The following is a 21862-nucleotide window of genomic DNA, read 5'->3' as shown; positions in this document are numbered from 1 at the left end:
TCCATGCAGTTTCTTTTGACAACTCGTGAGGCAGGCAAAATGCTTAGCGGTATTTGGTCTACCGCTACGTTCTGAGTTCAAATTCCGCCTAGGTCGATTCTGTCTTTCATCCTTTTGGGGTCAATAAATTAAGTAGCAGTTGAGTACTGGGGTCGAATTTCTGGCCAGTAGAAAGGATTAAGGCGGTGAGCCGTCAGAATCGCTATCGCAAAGAATAAAAATGCATAGTGGCAATTTTCGACTTTACATACTGAGTTCAAATGTTGTCGGGATCGATAAAGTAACTACCGGTTGATTACTGGGGTTGATGTAATCGATTTACACCCACCCCAGAAATTGCTGGCCCTGTGCCAAAATTTGAGACCAATATTTGTATTCTTATAGATTTTATGTTTTTATTGTTATTATTGTTTCCAGTAGTATTAAGAAAGTTTGTACTTCAGCTATTTTGCTTCTCCTTCTTAACGATGTATACGATGCACAGTCATTCGTTTCTACTCTTAACTAGAGTTTTTGAACTTGGCATTAAGAACTTTAAACCTGCCTTAATTTTTCTGAAAAATTTTCGAATGATTTTGTCTCCTCGTTATTTCTTAAATATAACACGAAATTTAATGAATTAGAATGAGCAATCCATATCCATGATATCTAATCATTATTGATGCATCGAAATATGGATTGACCTCTCTTTGTCAAATACTAATCTTAGTGTTATGAAAGCATCTTATTGATCATTCATTCATTCAAGTTTTTACCTTTTGACTAATTATAATACCATCGATAAGTTTGCAATAAGCTGTGAACAATTTCGCGCATATTATCGGATACAAACGCAATTGTGTAAAGGCGAGTAAGTTAAATCTGTTGATATATATATATATATGTGTATATATATATATATATATATATATATATATATATAACACGTGTATAAGGGATGACCGCTTGGTGGACATCCAATATGCTAGAAAGAGGTCATCAACGACCCAACCACAATGAAAAATAATGTTCTCCAGAAAAATTTCGCAAAACACCAGAACAGGACAAAATGAGAAATATACAGAATAAAGAATTATCTATGTACTGCAGGTTAGGCCACTTGGTTTTAAATAGGATTAATATTCAATTTATCACCATTTCTATATGAATATATATATATATATATATATATATATATATATATATATATATACATATATATATACGTACTTTCAAATAATACATAGAAAAATCTATTGCAAACCGTTATATACAGTAGCAATATTTTCTCAAGAGACTGTCATGAATACAATCTGATTGATGTCCGTAACGGTTTATTCGACTAATCTGTCCCAATAAGGATAATTGTTTTTTGTCCCTATAATACCTTACCGATCCTTCAAATAATCCTTCCCCAGGAAGTGTTTGCATAATAACTCGGTAATCTTTATAAGTCTGTATTCCTTTAACAAGGAAAGAAAGTACCTCGTCATTCATTCCTGAAAATTCAGCATTTTTGATTTTCTGTAATTTTAACCTGGCACACAAGTTTTTAGAATTTAATGTCATATTGTTGATATAATTAACAAGGTAATTAGTTACTTTAATTACAATGTTGTCATCAACAGCAACTGGAGTAAAGACGTGACATGTGCACCAGTGTGGTTTAATAGTTGCTGCCTCGCAAGAACGATTTAAAGGTACCTTCTTGAACAGGCTGATTCGTTTGAGATTTTTATAGTCAATTTCATTAGATTTAGAACGTTCTGCTGCTTTTTCGATATTTAAGATATCTTGTAGGGTTTCATATATATCAAACGGTGTTGTTAGTCGGTGAGTATTTACTTTAAGATTATTCCACAGTGTAGGAAATTTATCTCTGAACCATTCAGGTGGAAGGATGTACATAGCAGGAAGTCGTTCTTCCAGTCGACCGACATAAGTTTTACGAAATGAACCAAATCTAATTCCATGATCAGAAAAGAAAAACAAAATAGTATTGTTTAGCAGATTTTGACTATAAGATTTCTCAAGGATCCTCAGATATTCAAGATCTGCTCGTCCTGCTTCATTCATGTCATCATGTGAAACACGCGTAATAAATGTTAACGAGAAATATGGTTTATCTTTATACACTCTGATAAAATCGTATGTATATTGTAGAACTACAGCTGCTTCCATACGATTACCGAAACAAAACAAATTATTTGACCAGAAGGAACGTTGTTCATCCATTGCCAGCGCAAATGGCCTGAAATAATGATCAGTCGGTTGTTTTTTAAAACCATATCTCAAATAGTTAAACATTGCTCCAGATGGTAAATCTTCTGCAAACATAGTAACGTAACCGGATTTATTATAATGTTTCCAAATTATATCGTGTTTGTCAAAAGGCTTTGACGCAGATTTACTTGGCTCAAGTAGGTCTTCTACATACTGACCAGTAAGAAATGGTACCATATTGGGAAATGTATTATCAGCCACTTTATTGTAACCAAACATTTCAAAGGCTCCATGCTTTAATAAAAACTGACGAGTGAGAGGCATTTGTCGTATGAAGTTCAATCGTGAAACTGAATCAACTCCAATTAATAGAATATTTAGTGAAAGCTTGTTTGTTAAAATAGTGTTTTTCATTGGATGTTTTGAAATTTTATGTTCAAGAGTATAAGTTGGTTTCTTTTTCTCAAGCAGCGATTCGTTCCTTTGGACAAATGCATGAAAGTTGGTGTAAATAATATCATTGTCTCTATTAAAACATTGAACTGTTATAAATTCATGAGATATATTCACGTCTGATTTAAACTGTAACGATTCATCCATATATTCTATATGATTATCGTCAATATCTATCCGCACAATTGGGTATATTTTACACAACTGAAAATTGTTTTTATACTGCTGTTTGATGAGAGTTTTATTAATTCTTAAAACGTTATCCTCTTGGTACGTCAGAGAAGCTTTACCCGGACAGGGCCGCCATACACTTATTGAGAAATACTTATATACGGAAATATCGAATGGATCAATGGCTGGGATCTGACATGCTGTCGAATAAACCAAGAATTCTTGGAGTGGTTTTTGTTCAGTTGGTTCGATGTCTTCAACACTCAAACTGTAAATCCACATAGCATACACGAAAATAATGGTGACCCAAAACAAAATTGCGTTTCTTTTCCACTTATACATTTTTTCGTTTCAGTTTTTACCTCAGGAAATCTGAAACAGATAATTTCTTATTGTTAATTTTACTTAAAAGCAATGAAATAGGAGTGGCTGTGTGGTAAGTAGTTTGCTTACCAACCACATGGTTCTGGGTTCAGTCCCACTGCGCGGCACCTTGGGCAAGTGTCTTCTACTATAGCCGCGGGCAGACTAAAGCTTTGTGAGTGGATTTGGCAGACGGAAACTGAAAGAAGCCCGTTGTATATACAATCAGACATGTGTAGCCTATACTATTAGAGTTACCCATTAACATTAATGAGACGAGATTTTCCAAGAACGCGTTTGTTTTTGCATGGATGACTGGTTGTTCTATTTCAGTAGAAGTCTACTTATAGAGTGCTTGAAAACCGTTTTGATTCTTTATTCTCATGCTGTTGTTATTGTTGAGGTCGTGGTATGGCTCTTTTTTGTTTGGCTGCACCTCTTATTAAACATACTATATGTATGTGAGGGCTGGTCAGTGTCCATACAAAATTTAATTTTCATTTCCATCATTTTCATTTCGATTAAAACAATATAACATTTCATAGAGATAAGCTTTCTATTGTCAACAAGATATTTTATACCACGACAACAAGGAAATCACATTTTGTATATGACTGTGTATCTGACTGTAAGTGTGTGTGTGTGTGTGTAAGTGCATGAGTGTGTATATGTCTCAGTGTGTGTCTTTCGGCGTTAGGTACGTTACTAAGCATACACACATCTATACATACATATACATATGTAACGGTACGTTATTAAACACACACACACACACATACATATACATATACATATGTGACGACTGACTGCGCGAATGTATGTCTGTTTGTGTCTATCTTACTATATGTATGTGAGGGCTGGCTAGTGTGACTACGAAATTTTACTTTTATTTCCATTAAAACAATATAACATTTTATAGATATAATATTTCTATTGTCAACAGGACATTTTCTACCACGACGATAACGACAACACATTTTGTATATCATTATGTATCTGTCTGAGTGTACGTGTGTAATTGTATGCTTGTATATATGTCTCAGTGTGTGTGTTTCCGCTTTAAGGTAAGTTATTAAACATACACACATCTACACATACTTATACACATGTGACAACTGGCAGGCGTGAATGTATGTCTCTTTGTAGCTATTTTAGTATATGTTTGTGAGTGTTTGTCAGCAAGATTTTATACCGCAACGTCATATCATTATTATTTACAGCATTGTAAACTCGGCACCATATTTAAAAAAATCATTCGCAACGAAAGCATATACATATATATATTTAATTTACAATGAAAGTAATAAAACAAAATTTGCTTTAGAAGCGTTGAGATGTATTGAAAGATACAGAAATATTTATTCTCAAACGCATGATAATGCTACTACAATAGCATAAACGGGATAATCTATCCTTATACTGCAGAAAAAAATCGTTACTCTATGATTGCAGCTCTCTTACAATATAAGGGCAGTTTATCCTGTTCATGCTATTGTAATAGTATTATCATGTGTTGGAGAATAAATTATTTTGTATCTTTTATATAAATATGTGTGTGTGTGTGTGTGTGTGTGTGTGTGTGTGTGTGTGTGTGTGCGTGTATATATATATATATATATATATATATATATATATATATATGTATATATATATATATATATATATATATATATACACACACATACAGTTAGTTAGATATATATATATATGAAATATATTATATAAAGTGTCGTATAACCTGTATAATTTTCTGATTATTGGTAAATATCGTTAATACATCTGATGGCTGAGAGACTCGATTCATAGACAGCTTATCGTCTCAATCTGAACCTTGAGTAAAATTTATATAATTCCATTCTGATGGAAACCTTCTTTCCAAGTCTACATTAACTTTATCCTGTTCTCACAATGAATTTGAAGGCACTTAAATGACATGTAGTTGTCGCCATTCCGTCTTTAAACCCACCATGAAAAAAAAAAACAACAAAAAAACAACAACAACATAGAATAGATAGGAACTCTTTATATACTTACGTGATTGGAAAGTAGTTCTTCAGTCGGAGTATTCTCTCTAAATATTGTACCTCTGCAAAGCTGTCAGTTCTCAGAAACAGTCTGTATAAATGCATTTTATCTTATGATTTCTAGTTGTGTATTGATCGGTTATTTCAAGACAGCAGCTGCAATCAAAGAATAAGATATGAATTATTGAATAGATCACGTAAAAATGTTATACTAATTTTAAAATATTCCGATCGTTATAATTCCCACAACATCTTTACATGTCTTTATGTACATTGCAAACTTTTATTATAATTACAAAGTTTTTTTTTTTACCATAATTCATGCTTTATGTATATTCAGCATATTATTTTTCATTAAAAGCTAACTGTTATATCTTATTAAAATTTGCTCTCATAGTGTTATTATAAAACTGCTTTTTTTTCAGGTGAAGGAAATTTAATGAAATAAAGGCTAAAGTTAAATGAGCTACAGCAATAAACAGCTATTGCAGCTTAAATCAGGACATGGCAATCGCTCGGTTACGACGTCGCGAGTTCCAGTTGATCCGATCAACGGAACAGCCTGCTCGTGAAGTTGACGGGCAAGTGGCTGAGCACTCCACAGACACGTGCACCCTTAACGTAGTTCTCGGAGAGATTCAACTGGCCCTTTGAAATACAGATACAACAGAAATAGGAAGAACGAGTGAGAGAAAGTTGTGGTCAAAGAGTACAGCAGGGTTCGCCACCACCCCTTGCCGGAGCCTCGTGGAACTTTAGGTGTTTTCGCTCAATAAACACTCACAATGCCAGATGTGGGAACCGAAACCGTGACCCTACGACCGCGAGTCCGCTGCCCAAACCACTGGGCCATTGCGCCTCTACATGTTTGTTATAAGTCTGTTTAAATGCAACATAATCCTCACTTAATTACTTCCACCCCACCAATCTACCTCCCCTTCTAGACACCAATTTTTAATGTTTTTATTGTCTCATATTTTCAGCTTAACCAACGAAATGTCAATGGCTTTCCATCTCTGCATCTGGCCTGTTCTCATGCAGTGGCTAAAAATGGCGACACACTTCTACGTTGGGCTGTTCAAATGTAAACCCCTCAATGTTCTTAAACATCCATATCTGTTTCTTTTGTGTTTTCATTATGTCATAAACCCATCATTGATTGTTCTACTTTCTTTCGCACTTTCTTTTATCACCATAATTATTATTGCACTTGTAACGTTTAGGTAATAGACGATGAGATGAAATAAAGAATTTAGCCAAGTAACAAGTTCGAATCCACTCTCCTTTTGATACCATGCAAACAAAAAAACAACCCTTTCTTTCTTTTTCATATCTCTCTCTCTCTCTCTCTCTCTATCTATCTCTGTATCTATCTTTCTATCTCTCAGCCCTGTGTGGCTATAATAAAAAGATATCTATCTCTCCCCTAATATCTCACTTTTGTCTTACTCTACAATTTACTTTTGTCGCTTTATGTTCTATGTTCAAATCCTACCAGAGTTTCTATTGTCATTCTGGAGCTGATGTTATATGTACTAGTAATATCCAGGGGTTCATTTAACACAGTGCCCCCCACCCCACTCTGCTGTTCTTGTGTCTTAATACTATTGGAAAAATAATACCTTGTGGTATTTATTTCCGACCCATAACGTTCTGCGTTCAAATCTTGCTGGGGTTAACTATCCTTGCAAGATTGATAAAATACAATACCAACCATGTGCTGTGGTTCATATAATTAACAATAAACTTTCTTCCACTCCAAAATCTTGTGTCTATATTAGTTGTTCATTATACTATGTTTACATTACTGCTTTCTCTGGTGTGTATATATTGTTGCCCTACTGTGTAATGTGTCTATTTACTTCATACATGTGCGTCTATATAATTACTGATGTGAGTAGGTTATAGTTTTGTTTTGAGGAAGAGCAATGGCCCAGTGGTTAGGGCAGTGGACTCGCGGTCATAGGATCGCGGTTTCGATTCCCAGACCGGGCATTGTGAGTGTTTATCGAGCAAAAACACCTAAAGCTCCACGAGGCTCCGGCAGGGGAAGGTGGCGAACCCTGCTGTACCCTTCCACCACAACTCTCTCTCTCACTCTTACTTCCTTTTTCTGTTGTGTCCGTAATTCAAAGGGTCAGCCTTGTCACACGTTAAGGGCACACGTGTCTGTGGAATGCTCAGCCACCTGGAGGTTAATTTCGCGAGCAAGCTGTTCTGTTGATCGGATCAACTGGAACCCTCGACGTCGTAAGCGACGGAGTGCCAACAATAGTTTTGTTTTAATTATTTTTATTTTAATTATTCAATAACCTAATACTTATGAATTATCTCAATCTCTGTGCGGTTTATATTTTGTCTATAACTTTCAGGCAGCACTATGATGTGGAGACTTTGAGGTTAGCGCGGTTTGTTAACATATACATACAGGGTGGCCCAAAAGTAGGTTTACAGTTATTCAACTATCTCTTTCGCATTCATATATTAACAGTTTAGATCTTAATTATAAAAAAATATGAAAACAACTAATTAGTTAATCGTTAATTAGTTAATGCTAATTTAGTTAATTGTAAGATAGAAATTTTAAAGTAATAAAATGTTTTAAAAGAAATTTCAAGGCATATCATGAATTCACAAGAAAATAATCTTCGGAGAACAACACAATTTCACATGTAAACTCATGCGCAGATGATGCACATTACAACGAGACAAAATAGACTAAACAGAACAGAAGGAAAGACGTGGAGGAAAGATTTGCTGAAGAGGTCACAGATGAGTGATGAACGATTTCTTAACAATTGAGAATAATAATAAACGAATGAAGAAAGAATATATAGTGCGTGTGTTTTTTTTTATAAGAAAAGAGAAAACAAATAACCATCCCGAAATATAACAATATTTGTTTCAACAAGCGTTTTCACATCAGGGCTCTTGCGCGTATTTAAATATATGTTTTTATTTTATCAGTTTCATCCTAAAGCTGTGGCCATGCTGGGGCACAACAGTTTTTGCTACAGAGTTATTATTGTGAGCCTCTTCTGATATGTGGCATTTCGTGAATAAGGGAGTTTGATGTTACTACCCTCATTGGCACCTCCTGTTTCGAGGTAGATTCATCGGGGAGCCTCCACAGACAGAGATCCAGTTTTGATTTGACAAGGCCTACATCCACTTTGTGCAGGTTCCTGGCTCTACTCTGCATGCTTTAGCTTCATTAATATGGGGCAACAGCCCGGATACTTACTGATCAGACCACGTATGTTCACAACGGAGAAGAGCTCTATTTATTGATGAAAATAAATCACAATATCACAAATACCCATATCCATCCATCCATCCATCTATCTATCTATCTATCTCTCTGTCTGTATGCCTGTCAGTTTGTCTGTCTGTGTGTCTGTGTGTCTGCCCATCTGCCGGACAGTCGGTCTGCCTGTCCACCATTCTGTGTGTCTGTCTGAAGGAGAGGAAATTTTATTATGCGCTACATGAACCTGGTGACAAATGTGACAGTCAATGCCGCCTTAACAGCCTCTGCGATAGGTCAGGTGTAACCTGAGATGGCAACATAAGGTTCATTTCATTTGATGAACTTTATCATCCAAAAAATGGCAAGGTTTCTTCTTACAAACATTAGGAAAGCCATCTCATGTACATTATGGACGGGAGACACTAGATCTAACCCTCGCACTTCATTTATTCTTCTTTATGTCTCATTTGCCAGGAAGTATCTTTCTCATCGAAGGTCGGCGATTGTCGTACGCTGAAGAAGGGAACCTACCCTTAAACTAGAATCCGTATGTATCGCAGATCAAGATGGGAAAGATAACTTCCCTTGGCAAATATAGACAGGACACAGATGTGTGTCGATAGCCAGCTGGAGGAGATGTTCTCTTGGGGCTAAAAGCAACAGTAACATCCACCCTTAGGGGTCAGCCACATTTAAGTGGCAAATATACTTCACTTTATCGTGCAGTTACTGTTAATACTTCGTTCAGAGATTTAACATTGCTTCTTTTCTTCGTTTTCTGGGAAAGAAATTTTGCTTATTTTACACCTGCAAGGGAAACAACTAAATGGGGTCATTATTCATGGGAGGTAACTCCTAACATTCCCTTTCCTTTCTTTCTCCTCTCGACATGATGGGACCTAACTCTGTTTAAACCATTCAATTCTTTTACAAAGAACGTTCATTTTACGCTAAATTTAAGTAACGCCAATTACGTCTCAGAAACGAGAATTTTGTCTTTCTTTTTAAACGTATTAGCAGAAATTGTGCCATTTTATGTCAGTTGTGACACGCTAATCCCTAGTATTGTGTTTCCTCCTTTTACACCGTTCCCAATGCCGTGGATTACTGACTCACTTCATATAAACACTCCTTTCCCCGCTATCACATCTTTCAAATCCCTGCTGCTTCATTGTCTCTGCTTCCTCTCAGTTTACGCGTTGTCCTTACCCTCCCGATATTGTGGAAAACGAAAGCGAAATGTATGCGTCTAGAAATTTCGAAGCTATTGTGCTTGCGAGCGCGTTAGTGAGTGAGTGTATGCGCGCGTATGAATCCATGCATGCGTGTCCACGTATGTGCATCCAAGTAGCTGTAGGTGTTCAACTCCCGTCCATTGTATATATATATATATATTTAACTGCTCTCGGGTCCCAAATAATAGGAGGGCGATTGGAGCAGGTGGGTTAAACATTTGCTTAAATTCATATAAACGGGTGGGTTGGAATAAACGGAGGTGGGGTAGTAAATCGGTAATTGTTTCGTGACGACAGTATAAAATTTTTTTAAAATTTTAGGTTGTCTCCTTTGGTTTTTTACTCTTGGGTCTCACATAATAGGGGGTGATGCACATTTATTTAAATTGATATAAGCGGCTATGTTGGAATAAACGGGGGTGGGTGGGAATCAGTAACTGTTCAGTGTATGTACGAAAATTAGGGGGAAAAGCATCTTAAAGCACATACAACGACACAACGAGGCAAAAGAAATAATTAAGAGGCAATTAAAATTAAAACAAACGTGTGCTTCGAACGTTCACTTTAGTTAAGATGTACATTTGGATAATAAAAATAAAGCTTTCGTAAATTATGGTAATTATGGGATTTTTGAAAAATGTTGTGGACTAAACCAGGGGCTTTTAAACTGTGGTCCGCAAGGACAAGACAGGGGGTTCGTAGACAGCAAAGACTTTTTATGGGAAATTTGATTTTATATGTTTTTTAATCGAAATCTTTTAATTGACAATAAACCTATTTTGTTAAATACTGTTAAATAAATAAATTTTAAAATATATGTTATTTTAAGCAAATATTTATGTATAAATTTCATAAGCGTTTATAAGGGGGTCCCTAAGGTAAAGCCTGTAATATAAAGGGGTCCGCAAGTCAAAAAGTTTGAAAACCCCTGAACTAAACAGATATTGATACAAACAACAGGTTTTAAAAAGAATGAAAACTAAAACACTTTGAAAAGAGTATAATTACCGTTTCATGAACTTGCAGTATTTATTATACTATCCATAATAAAATATAGCACTCCGTAAATAGGTATGAATAATAGATTCATGATTTTTCGTTACTGTCCTTCTGTAGGTTTCTCCGTTTCGATATTCGCTTCTTTACGGATCGCCAAGCTTCACGGACAGTTCTTAGTTTGCGTGGAATTTATGCTGGTGTTTGGTAGATAAAAACCGTAGAGAATTTAAAGACGTGTCAGTCAAAATAATAATGAAATCCTCCAGATTTTGTTATTTCATTTAATCGACTTCCGCCTTCCCATCAAACTGCTGAACTTGTGCCTAAGCATCGGGCAACGTGCTTTGCAACGTAGAGTTATGGTCCATCACATTCTAAGTTCAATCCCGCTGAGGTTAGCTTTACCTTTCATCCCTACGAGGTCGATAAAATAAAGCACCAGTAATGTACTGGGCCATTTTAATCCGTCTGTCCTTCCCCACAAATTGTTGGCCTTGTGACTAAATGAGACATCATTATTTAAAATTTTCAAGGCTGCCACTCTTTATTTTTTTCTAATACTAGAATTAGTTATTTAGTTTATATATCCTATTTATTTTACAACATTGTACTACTTGTTATGTGTTTTTTTTTGTTTTTTTTTGTCAAGTATAGGCGCAGGAGTGGCCGTGTGGTAAGTAGCTAGCTTCCCAACCACATGGTTCCAGGTTCAGTCCCACTGCGTGGCACCTTGGGCAAGTGTCTTCTACTATAGCCTCGGGCCGACCAAAGCCTTGTGAGTGGATTTGGTAGAAAGAAACTGAAAGAAGCTCGTCGTATATATATATATATATATATATATATATATATATATATATATACATGTATGTGTGTATGTGTGTGTGTGTGTGTGTGTGTATGTATGTTTGTGTGACTGTTTTTGTTCCCCTAGCATTGCTTCACAACCGATGATGGTGTGTTTATGTCCCCGTAACTTAGCGGTTCGGTGAAAAGGAACCGATAGAATAAGTACTAGGCTTCCAAAGAATAAGTCCTGGGGTCGATTTGCTCGACTAAAGGCGGTGCTCCAGCATGGCCGCAGTCGAAAGACTGAAACAAGTAAAAGAGTAAAAGAGTAAAGTATATATGATATTTTTAACGTAAAATAAAATAATTATTAGATTCTCCAGCTATTGTATCAATATGAATAGCTTACAATAAAATTTCACCGGAGATACATTAGCAAAATTTAATAGGGGTGGGGTAGAATTAAAGAGGGAATGGGGTTCTCAGAAATTAATAAGAGGGGTGGGGGGAATCTGAAAAATTAATTAGCGTGGGTTGGAAAAAAATCTGAAAACTTAATAAGAGGAGGGGTTGGGTAATAAAAGCGGCGGTTGGAAAAAATCTGAAAAAGTAATAAGCGGGGTGGGTGGGAATAAAAGTGGTGGGGGAGGGGTTGGAAAAATCTGAAAAATAATAGGCGCTGTCGGGGGGTGGGGGTGATTATTCAAGACCGCAGAGTAACTGAAACGGAACGTAGATATATTTCTTGCTTCTAGTACTCCTGCAGTCCAAGGGAGATAATTCAATGATGTTGTAATTCAGGGAAGCGACTCGTATTCTTTCTTTCATTCGTTTCCTAAACACGGGATATAAGACGGGATATAACTCGTTCGAAAATGCTTTTATAAAGAAGATTTAATTCAAGACTTACGCTGAATGAATGTATACAGGCTACAGAAGAAACAAAATGCCGTAAATCCTAGAGTATAATCCGAATTTTCCCCCAAAAAATTTAATGGTCAAAATCCCTAGTGCGTACTATATACGAGGTTAAAAATGAAAAATATTTTTGCAAGCAATGTCCGAGTCTCTATTTGCTGTCCGGCAATGTTTATTCAGACGCATTTTGTGATGTAGGGCTTGTAACTGATAGTAATAAATATGTAAAGGCAATGTACTTAATATTTATTTTTCACTGACGTTATCACTGATATTTCTTTATTTTCAGCAAACAAAGTGCACAAAAAAGCTACACGTTTGCATTATGTTATATATATATATATATATATATATATATATATAATAATAATAACAAAGGACGTTACCGTATATATGTTTACATATCAAGGACGTTATATAGACCTCCTTGACTCAAGTTAGAGAAGGGGTGCGTATTATACACAAGGTTTAGGTTTTCCAGAGGTACAGGCCCCCAAAAATCCCCTGCGGACTATACTCGTGGTTTTACGGTATCTAAAAAATGCAGGAAATGTTTGGCAATCGATATGTTGGAGTAGGAGGTATGTAAAACCTTCACCAATCCTTTTAAATCATCAGTGAAACTCGACCCTTCACTGCTGCGAATGCTCGGAAAAGTGGCATCGATTATGATCAGCAAAATTGAGAATGTCCTAACCACTGGGCCATTGCGACTCCACATCACCCCGCAGTAAGCAATGCAGATATCAAAATTGAATACTGCGCACAGCAGCCACCCAATTCCCGGTCCTCTATCCAGCGAGTATTAAGAGCAGTGGGAGCACCTGACGAATGGAACGCGTCACATGAACAATAAGCGGAAGGGCGTACGCTCCTATCTGGTACAGGCGAAAGAAAACGCCGAGAAATTTAACCGGAACCCCGTTTCAAACTGCAGGCCCACAGACTTTTCTTGGTTAATTTTTGCTCCGTTGACAGCCTCGTATAATTTTAGAACGGAACCGAACATATCTGTATGCCTGATGTTCGACACACTATGACGGTGACTTCATCTCATATGTCAACAAATTTCTTCCCCGTCTCAGTTCTGGGGTAATGCCTGTAACCACGTCCAATTTCTGCAGTAATGGTTTTAGACTCAGTTCACACAGAAGGAATGAAAGACGAATCCCTAGAGTGTCCAAGCCTATCCCATGTTCTGGACTGCAATTGTCGATTCCCAAACTGTTGGGGTCAGTGCTGTTGATATCCCGCACACATCTGCACAGGCTCGAGTATCTCCCCAAATATGGTCCACCAAAGACCGAATTGTGGTTTTGATGCCACGTTGTACTTTTGTCCGTCGGGTCCATCGACTGGTTTTCGCTCCTACTTGTCTTAGAGCAAGCGACTTATCTCTGACAATGTATCCTTTACGTTTAGTGCTTAAGTGTTGGTCACGGGACAATTTCGCCGATGGTTATCTGGTATGCGAGGAATATAAACGGTCTCACCTATACCACAACCAGTGAGAATATTTACCTCAATGTAGTTCATCATAAGCTTGTGCATAATTAGTCTTGTACAATTGAAATGGCTGTGTGGTAAATAGCTTGCTTAACAACCACATGGTTCCGGGTTCAGTCCCACTGCGTGGCACCTTGGGCTAGTGTCCTCTACTATAGCCTCGGGAAGACCAAAGCCTTGTGAGTGGATTTGGTAGACGGAACCTGAAAGAAGCCCGTCGTATATATATATATATATATATATATATATGTATATATATATATATATATATATTTATATTTATATATGTGTGTGTGTGTTTGTGTGTCTGTGTTTGTCCCCCCCCCCCACAATCGCCTGACAACCGATGCTGGTGTGTTTACGTCCCCGTAACTTAGCTGTTCGGCAAAAAGAGACCGATAGAATAAGTACTAGGCTTACAAAGAATAAGTCCTGGGGTCGATTTGCTCGACTAAAGGCGGTGCCCCAGCATGACCACAGTCAAATGACTGAAACAAGTAAAAGAATAAAAGAGTAATAGCATAATAGGAGTCGCTTTTTTCAGCTGAAGACAATGAGATGTACCTGGTGGTTCTAGTGAGTTCCAAAATTCGATAGGTTAGTTAACACTATCCTGATCATCAAAAACACTGTCAATTGAGTCATAAGTGAATATTGCACCCGGATGCTTATTCAACATTATATTATTAATGCTATTTACAGGAACACATATTTTGGGGGGCAGGATATCCCGCTCACACATCCAATCTGTATAAGACCATATTTACCAGTCATTGGGAACGAGTACGATAGTAAAGTGAAGGTTGTGTGTAAGGTAAAAATTAATAATTCATAAGCTTCAAACAAGAGTGAGGCAATATATATAACAGGGAGATTAATTAACTCTACTTTCTATAGTTACACACAATAAAATCTTATCTGGGATTAAAGAAATACCTTGTTTTGCAATTCAAATAAATATAACAAGAAAATTCAAGACTACGTATGTGTCCGACAGAGATAATTGCCTTGCAGGAACAGAGGATACGGCAAAGAAACCTTCTAAATTTGAAAAGGTGGTTGGTGTGATGCTAATGAATTTAGGTAGGTGATGATGTCATTGCGTAACGAATGTTTTGTCATAGTTTGTAATTAGTATCATATGTTAGAATGGAGCTCATTGTGCGTTTGCTGTCGAAATATTTATGAAGAATATGGGATCTGGGGATTAAAGAATGAATTTTGCCGCAACCTGTAGTAATATGATAACTGAAACAGCCGCTCAAAATCATCAATGCCGATTATATTGAAACCGAAATACAAGCCGTTACAAACGAAGATTCCCAGAGAGATCTTATGCTCTATGGTTAGAGATGGACTTCACCTAAGGAGAGTTTGAAAGAAACGATTCTGTGACTTGATCAAAAATACGTTGGAAAACTGATGAATAATACGGAGGGCCATAAAAGTTGTAGGTAACTGTGCAATGAATGAGCTGTAACTACAGGTCGTTTTTCATAAAGTTCCTCCGAATATGCGATCTTGCCTGTAGAGAGAAAAGACATCAATAGTGAATTATGTTTCGGGTGCCCTTTCTTTATTTCTTACATGCTCTGGTAAGGAAACTTCACCTGCAACATCAGAAGAAGGAAACATCAAACACTGAAGTAACTGAAACAATTCTAAAGAAGCGGAAGATGAGAATAATTTTGAAATGTTTGGGATTTGCGGTCATGCTAAAAAAAAAAGATAAAAGTTTGCATCACTGAAAACATTTATGGTGACATGTTTTTTGTACGTATTTTTCCTCAGAGACGCAGGTTCGAGACGTGAATATTATTTTACTCCAAGGTCATTTGTAATTACGCATTTACTTGCAAAAGCTGAGCGCCCACGTATGCACACCCATTGAAGCACGTGCTCAAGCGCATGATGTATTACCTGTTTGTCAATTGTGCAAATACATCCTTTGACATATATACATATATATATATATAGCCATGTGAACATACATATTCGTATTTTAATACACGCATATATTCAAACAAACATACATACATACATACATATATATATACGTACATACATACATACATACATACATACATACATATATATATATATATATATATATATATATATATATATATATATATATATATATATATATATATATATATATATATACATATATTTCAAGGTTTTTAACTTTTAAATTGGTATATTTAAAAGAAATAGAAACTTCAAATTCGATATATCCAAGATCGATTTATTTACCACTCTATGTCAACATTTCTGTGCCCAAACTAATCCAGTGACTGGTCCATTGGATTTCCGACATTTGGCACTTCTGCATGAGCCTTTATTATATTTAGTTGTATATGTGACTCATCTGACTTTAATTTCCGACGTTGTTACCGTGTTAGCTATATCACTATTATTGCAACCGTCACGATTTAGACGGATCTGCTGTTTTTCATTGCAGTCTGCATCTTAGCTTTCTTGCTATTGCGATGTATGTGTTTCCTAGGTCCAATAGGGTTATTGAACGGCTGTTTTATTGTTTTTTTACTATTAATGCGGTGCCTATGATACTCTGAATACCTACAGTTAGCGTAAGTTATCTTCAGGATGTGTCTAGAAGAAACAGCAAGGTATTCACTTGATTTTGGGAAACGATTGTCTGAAGCGCTAAAAATATATTTGTGTGTATGTTTGTGTGTCTGCGTGTATCTGTGTGTGTGTGTGTGTGACATTGTCTCTTTTGGTAACCTACCACCGCTTTATAGCCGTTGTTCGTGTGTTTATATTATGTTACTTTGTTGATCGTAAAATCATCAGAGGCCGTTCCGAGCATGACTAGTGTTAAATGACTAAAACAAGAGATGAGAGATTATATATGCGTACAATACATATATACATACATACATACATGCATATATATACATATATATATATATTGTGTTTTTTTGTAATTTGTTCTGATGGTAGCCACTCCTGAAGAAGTGCCAAATGTCGGAAAGCCAATGGACCAGTCACTGGATAAGTTTGGGCACAGAAATGTTGACATAGAGTGGTAAATAAATCGATCTTGGATATATCGAGTTTGAAGTTTCTATTTCTTTTAAATATACTAATTTAAAAGTTAAAAACCTTGAAATATATATATATATATATATATATATATATATATATATATGTATCTATGTATGTATGTATGTATGTATGTATGTATGTATGTACTAGCAGAGATACTAGACATGGGATTAAAATGGCATTGTTTGTGTATATATTACAGTTTTGTTGAAACTGGTGATAGGGTAAAATGCAGCATTGACGACAAATCATTTGTGGAGAAAACTAAGTGACATGTCATGCGATCATTTGGGGGATTCCAGGCCCTAACGCTTGGGTTTGTTGTTCTACATCACTCATAAAAGTAAATTTGGAGGAACTCAGGTTGTTCTTTGTGTGTAACAGGGATCGAATGAGGTTATAGACCTGTGCTTGAAATTTGGACGTCCGCATAAATCATGTTCAACCATCTCCTTAGATGCACCAGACGATGTCATTTGAAATGCAGAGCTCTATTGTCGGATATTATTCAAAAAATCTTTTGACAGTATGGAAGTGCCTTCCAGAATATCCATACGAATTTGAAGAAGAACTGCTAGTACTGGCAATCTTATCTTACTATCCGAACTGCACATGCCATTTGTTCTATTTGGACATTTTAAAGCTTTGCAAAAACGACAATTTCAGTTTAGCACACGAATTGAGACAGAATTGTCATTCTTATAAGAATGGGATGGATCATATCTGACAGCAGCCTGAGGTGTTGTGAACAACGCATTTGTATACGGGCCGTCTGTGTTTGAGAGCTATTCTATTGGACCTGTGTCCTATCATTAAAACTTTGATTAAATTATCAACCCTGATATTTTTCATGGACCGTGTGATGGTCTTCCTCGGTATTGAGAGTATAACAGTTGTCACATGACCAATCAACGAATTGGCATCCATGTTGTGAAAGAAGATATCTTGATTGAACCATCGGTCTTTAAATCTTAGAAAGATGCTGCAAATAATTATAGTCCCAGACATCGTGCTGATTTGGAGTTTATGAATTAAGATTCGGTCATTTGTAGCTGACGAAGTAAGATTTGTATCTTCTCCCCAACATTCTAATTTCAGCCATACATTTGTGCGGATGGGTTGGTGTATGTATGTATGAATATATGTATGTATGTGTGTATGTATGTATTATGTATGTATATACGTATGATCAATGTCAGATCATTCCAAGTGCTATTTGTAACAAGAAACCTTGTAAAAGGTGTAGCACGGCCCTTCAGTCAGATAACAAATAAATGTGCATGTCAACGATGGTGGACCTTTCTGCAGAGAGAGAAACAATGCCTGCCAAAGGACAGATAAACACAGGAAAATCTATCCACGACCATTAAATATTTATGTCTTTTCTTCGAAAATTGCTTGTTTCCAGCCTACTTCGCCTTGTAAATGAGTGCCTAAGCGATTTTTTGCAAGATGTTATTAGCTAAGAATTTCGGCACGGCGTTTACCACAGTCATTGTCTTTAAGATCAAGGATAAAATAATTTAATAGCAATGGTCACAGACGTCAAGGATATAACAGCCACGATTACAATTTCTACGGTTTCATATACTATGATTCATCAGTAAGTAACAGGACTGGTGCTAAAAAAAAAAAAAATTATAATACGTACCAATTTGGCAGTTATTGTTCTTCAAAGTAGTCCACTTCAGAAGACAAACACGTCACTCAGCGCTGTTTTTAATGACGAAAGCATTCCCGGAACACGTTTTCTGGGATTATCAGCAGATAACACATTGCATTCACTTTGATTCGATGTCCTGAAGTCTTCCTTTCAAGTGGGATTTGATTTTTGTAAGGAGGGAGAAGTCGCAAGGGGGCGACATCTGGGGAATACGATGGCTGTTGGACTTGTGGAACGCTGTGCCTAGCCAACAATTGCTGCAAAAGCTGCGATGAATGAGCATGTGTATTGTCATGGTGCAATTCCTACTCCCAGGATGCATCCATGTGTGGCATTTTCCGACTAATAGCATCCTGCAAACGCCGCAAAACGTTTCGGTAGTAATCCTTGTATACTCTCTGACCAGGTGGAATGTATTCATGATGAACAATCCGCTTGTATTCTAAGAAAACTGTCAAAAGTGTTTTCACATTGCTTCGGTCTCAGTAAATTTGAACGTTTACCACTGCGAAGTCGGAGCCTTTCTTTCGGAGTCATAGCCAGAGACCCACGATTTATCACCCATTATGACCGTTTATCAAAAGGTTTTCATCGTTCATGAGACAATCAAAGAGACCTTGCGCAACTGAAACCCGAGTGTTTTTCGTCAGCTGAAAGCAGTTTTAACTCAAAATTGGCAGACACGCATCTCATGCCCAAATTTTCAGTGACAATAGACTGAACTGAACCGTAACTAATCTACTCCTCCTCTGATAACTCACGGATGGCGATTCGAATATTTCCCTTCACAGCTGGAAGCAAATCTGCGGTGTGTTTCTCAGTCCTGCTGGTTTCGGATTTCCCAGAACGTTCGTCATTATCGACACCATTTCAGGCATCTTGGAAATGTCTGAACCACTTGTACACTTACGTGCATCTCATACAATGTGTGCCTCTCTAAACTGTTTCTGGAACTTGGAACATTGCGTGGGCTTCTGGGCAGGTATCCCCAAGCCTTTGGTAAAATTTGATACAGTTTCTCTGCTCAGAGCTCTCTGTCGTGTTCAATTCAGCAATCACACACAACACGCTTTAATTCCAAGTACTTCTATAAACAGCGAATGTGAACCAGAATGTTAAAGATTAGTGAGTGTGCACACCTCAGTTTAAGGTAAATGTGTGCCAAGCGGCTTTACTCTTCATACTTTAGCTTCGTTACTATAGCTACAGTCTTGATACTTATTGATCATACCACGTATATTAAAATGTTTGTCGATATGGGAAAACAAAACGAAAATCTAAGTAAATGTATTTAATATAATCTTTATTTGACTGTCTCAATTTGTTAACAGTTTTGGCTTATAATTGAAACAAATAGAAACAGCTTCAAATTAATTTCAGAATGTCATTTATACTTTCCGTTCTTGTAAATGCTTATCAAATATAATAGCATTCAAATTCAAGCTTTGACATACTTTCCCTAATAATTTGTAGCGTTTTTTAATCAATGTCGGGTGAGATGGTATTTTTTGTTAATGTGTAATAAAAAACAGGTTTTTGAGAAGCAGTAAATATTGATACTCGTGACGTGCGTTGATATATTTTCGTGATGTTTTAACGAGACTCTGAGAAATGAATTACAATAAGAAAGAAGAGAAAATCTATTACGCGTTAGTTTCTATACGCATCATAAATAAACCCCAAAAGATTTGAATAATATAATTTGCATTACATTTTCTTTGTCTTACCCTCCCCTTATGAATATTTAGTTACATCATGTCGCCCACCTATCTTAAACTCTCTATATGTTTATATATATACACATATATATACACATATACACAACTACAACGTGGTTCCTTGGTTATATAAAGAGTAAAACAGACCGAGGAAGAGACTTTACGAATTGGGACAAGCTGCGAAATCTTGGTCCAGTGCGAAATTTTCGAGACAAGGCAAGACAACTGAAACATCACCATGAAGGGAATTGGCGTTTTGGTAGCAATGTGTTTCCTAGTTCTGGTCGCTGATGGGTGGTGTGAATTCGGTATGTATAAATATATATTCTCTTGCATAAGTATATACACTCACGCATACGGAAACATTCCAAACTCTCTCTTTTATCTTTCTCACTCACTGACACACACACACACACACACACACACACACACACACACGCACACACACAACATATATTGACATTTATGCGTGTATCAGAACATCACAAAAAAAAGAAGAAATAGAAAGTCGTTTTTTTTTCGATTTTTCTATTTTTTCTTCTACGTTTTTGTCATTGCAACTGCTCGAATGTACATGCCCACTTACAATTTGTATGTATGGATATATATGTAGTTTATATATGTGGACGCCCGTATGCAGACATATGCATATAGATAGTTCACGTGCCTTTTAACATTCAGACATTTCAGTTCTATATTTAAGAGATGAGGAATTATTTACATTATTTACATTATTTACATTTGACGGATATTTGTCCTCATCTTGTTTGTTGTTAACACAACGTTACGGCTGATATACTCTCCAGCCTTCGTCATGTGTCTTGGGGAAATTTAGAACCTGGGTTCTCATTCCTAACGATATGGCGTAGTGGTTAAGATCGCGGGCTACTAACACCAAGATTCCGAGTTCGATTCACGGCAGCGACCTGATTAATAATAGTAATAATAATAATAAGGAAGCTGACAAATAAAAACAAGAAATCAATCTACCTAACAAATACGAAGAAGAAGAAGAAGAAACAACAAAAGCTATAAAACAAATGAAATCCAAACTAAAACTAGAACAGCAACGGACCATGATAAAACGATGGCAAGAAAAGCCCCTACGTGGTAAATACTGGGCTAAACTAAATGCGAAAGAAATAGACAGAGAAAAATCCCAGCAATGGCTGAGAAGCTCAGGACTCAAAGCAGAGACTGAAGGATTTTTAATTGCTGCACAAGACCAAAGCCTCCCCACCAGAAATTAACAAAAACACATAATGAAAAGAAATATAACAAGTAACTGTAGAATATGTGGAGATCGACAAGAAACAATAAATCATATTATCTCTGGCTGCCCAGTCCTGGCTAAGAAGGAATATATTCACAGACACGACAGAGCTGGGACCTATATACACTGGAAGCTATGCCAACATTATGGAATAGCAACAGAAAAAAGATGGTATAAACACACGCCAGAAAAGGTCACAGAAAACGAGAAAGCAACCATACTCTGG

The 21862-nt window shown here is 36.5% G+C and overlaps 1 protein-coding gene and 1 long non-coding RNA gene across 2 annotated transcripts in view; one reads left to right on the top strand and one right to left on the bottom strand.

Annotated features, from left to right (window-relative positions):
* Positions 1-133: 133 nt before the first annotated feature.
* On the bottom strand, positions 134-11231 carry LOC128250442 (uncharacterized). Its single transcript, XM_089338985.1, has 3 exons — positions 10707-11231; positions 5224-5369; positions 134-3198 (listed from the first exon to the last, which is right to left on the bottom strand). Exon 3 carries the CDS (start codon positions 3166-3168, stop codon positions 1246-1248), a length of 1923 nt encoding a protein of 640 aa, XP_089195111.1. The 5' UTR covers positions 3169-3198; positions 5224-5369; positions 10707-11231; the 3' UTR covers positions 134-1245.
* Positions 11232-20459: 9228 nt separating this feature from the next.
* The window catches only part of LOC149131541 (uncharacterized), a 6370-nt gene continuing 4967 nt past the window's right edge, over positions 20460-21862 (top strand). The window contains exon 1 of the long non-coding RNA XR_016237791.1: positions 20460-20671. This is a non-coding gene — a long non-coding RNA (uncharacterized LOC149131541). The remainder of the gene's footprint in view (positions 20672-21862) is intronic.

This window comes from Octopus bimaculoides, chromosome 21 (assembly GCF_046866305.1).
Source record: "Octopus bimaculoides isolate indiv1 chromosome 21, ASM4686630v1, whole genome shotgun sequence".
Taxonomy (NCBI): Eukaryota; Metazoa; Mollusca; class Cephalopoda; order Octopoda; family Octopodidae; genus Octopus; species Octopus bimaculoides.
This window is presented reverse-complemented; position numbering and strand designations above follow the sequence as displayed.

Excerpts from the sequence above, each read along its gene's own strand:
- LOC128250442 (XM_089338985.1), bottom strand. The coding sequence starts at position 3,168 with ATGTATAAGTGGAAAAGAAACGCAATTTTGTTTTGGGTCACCATTATT.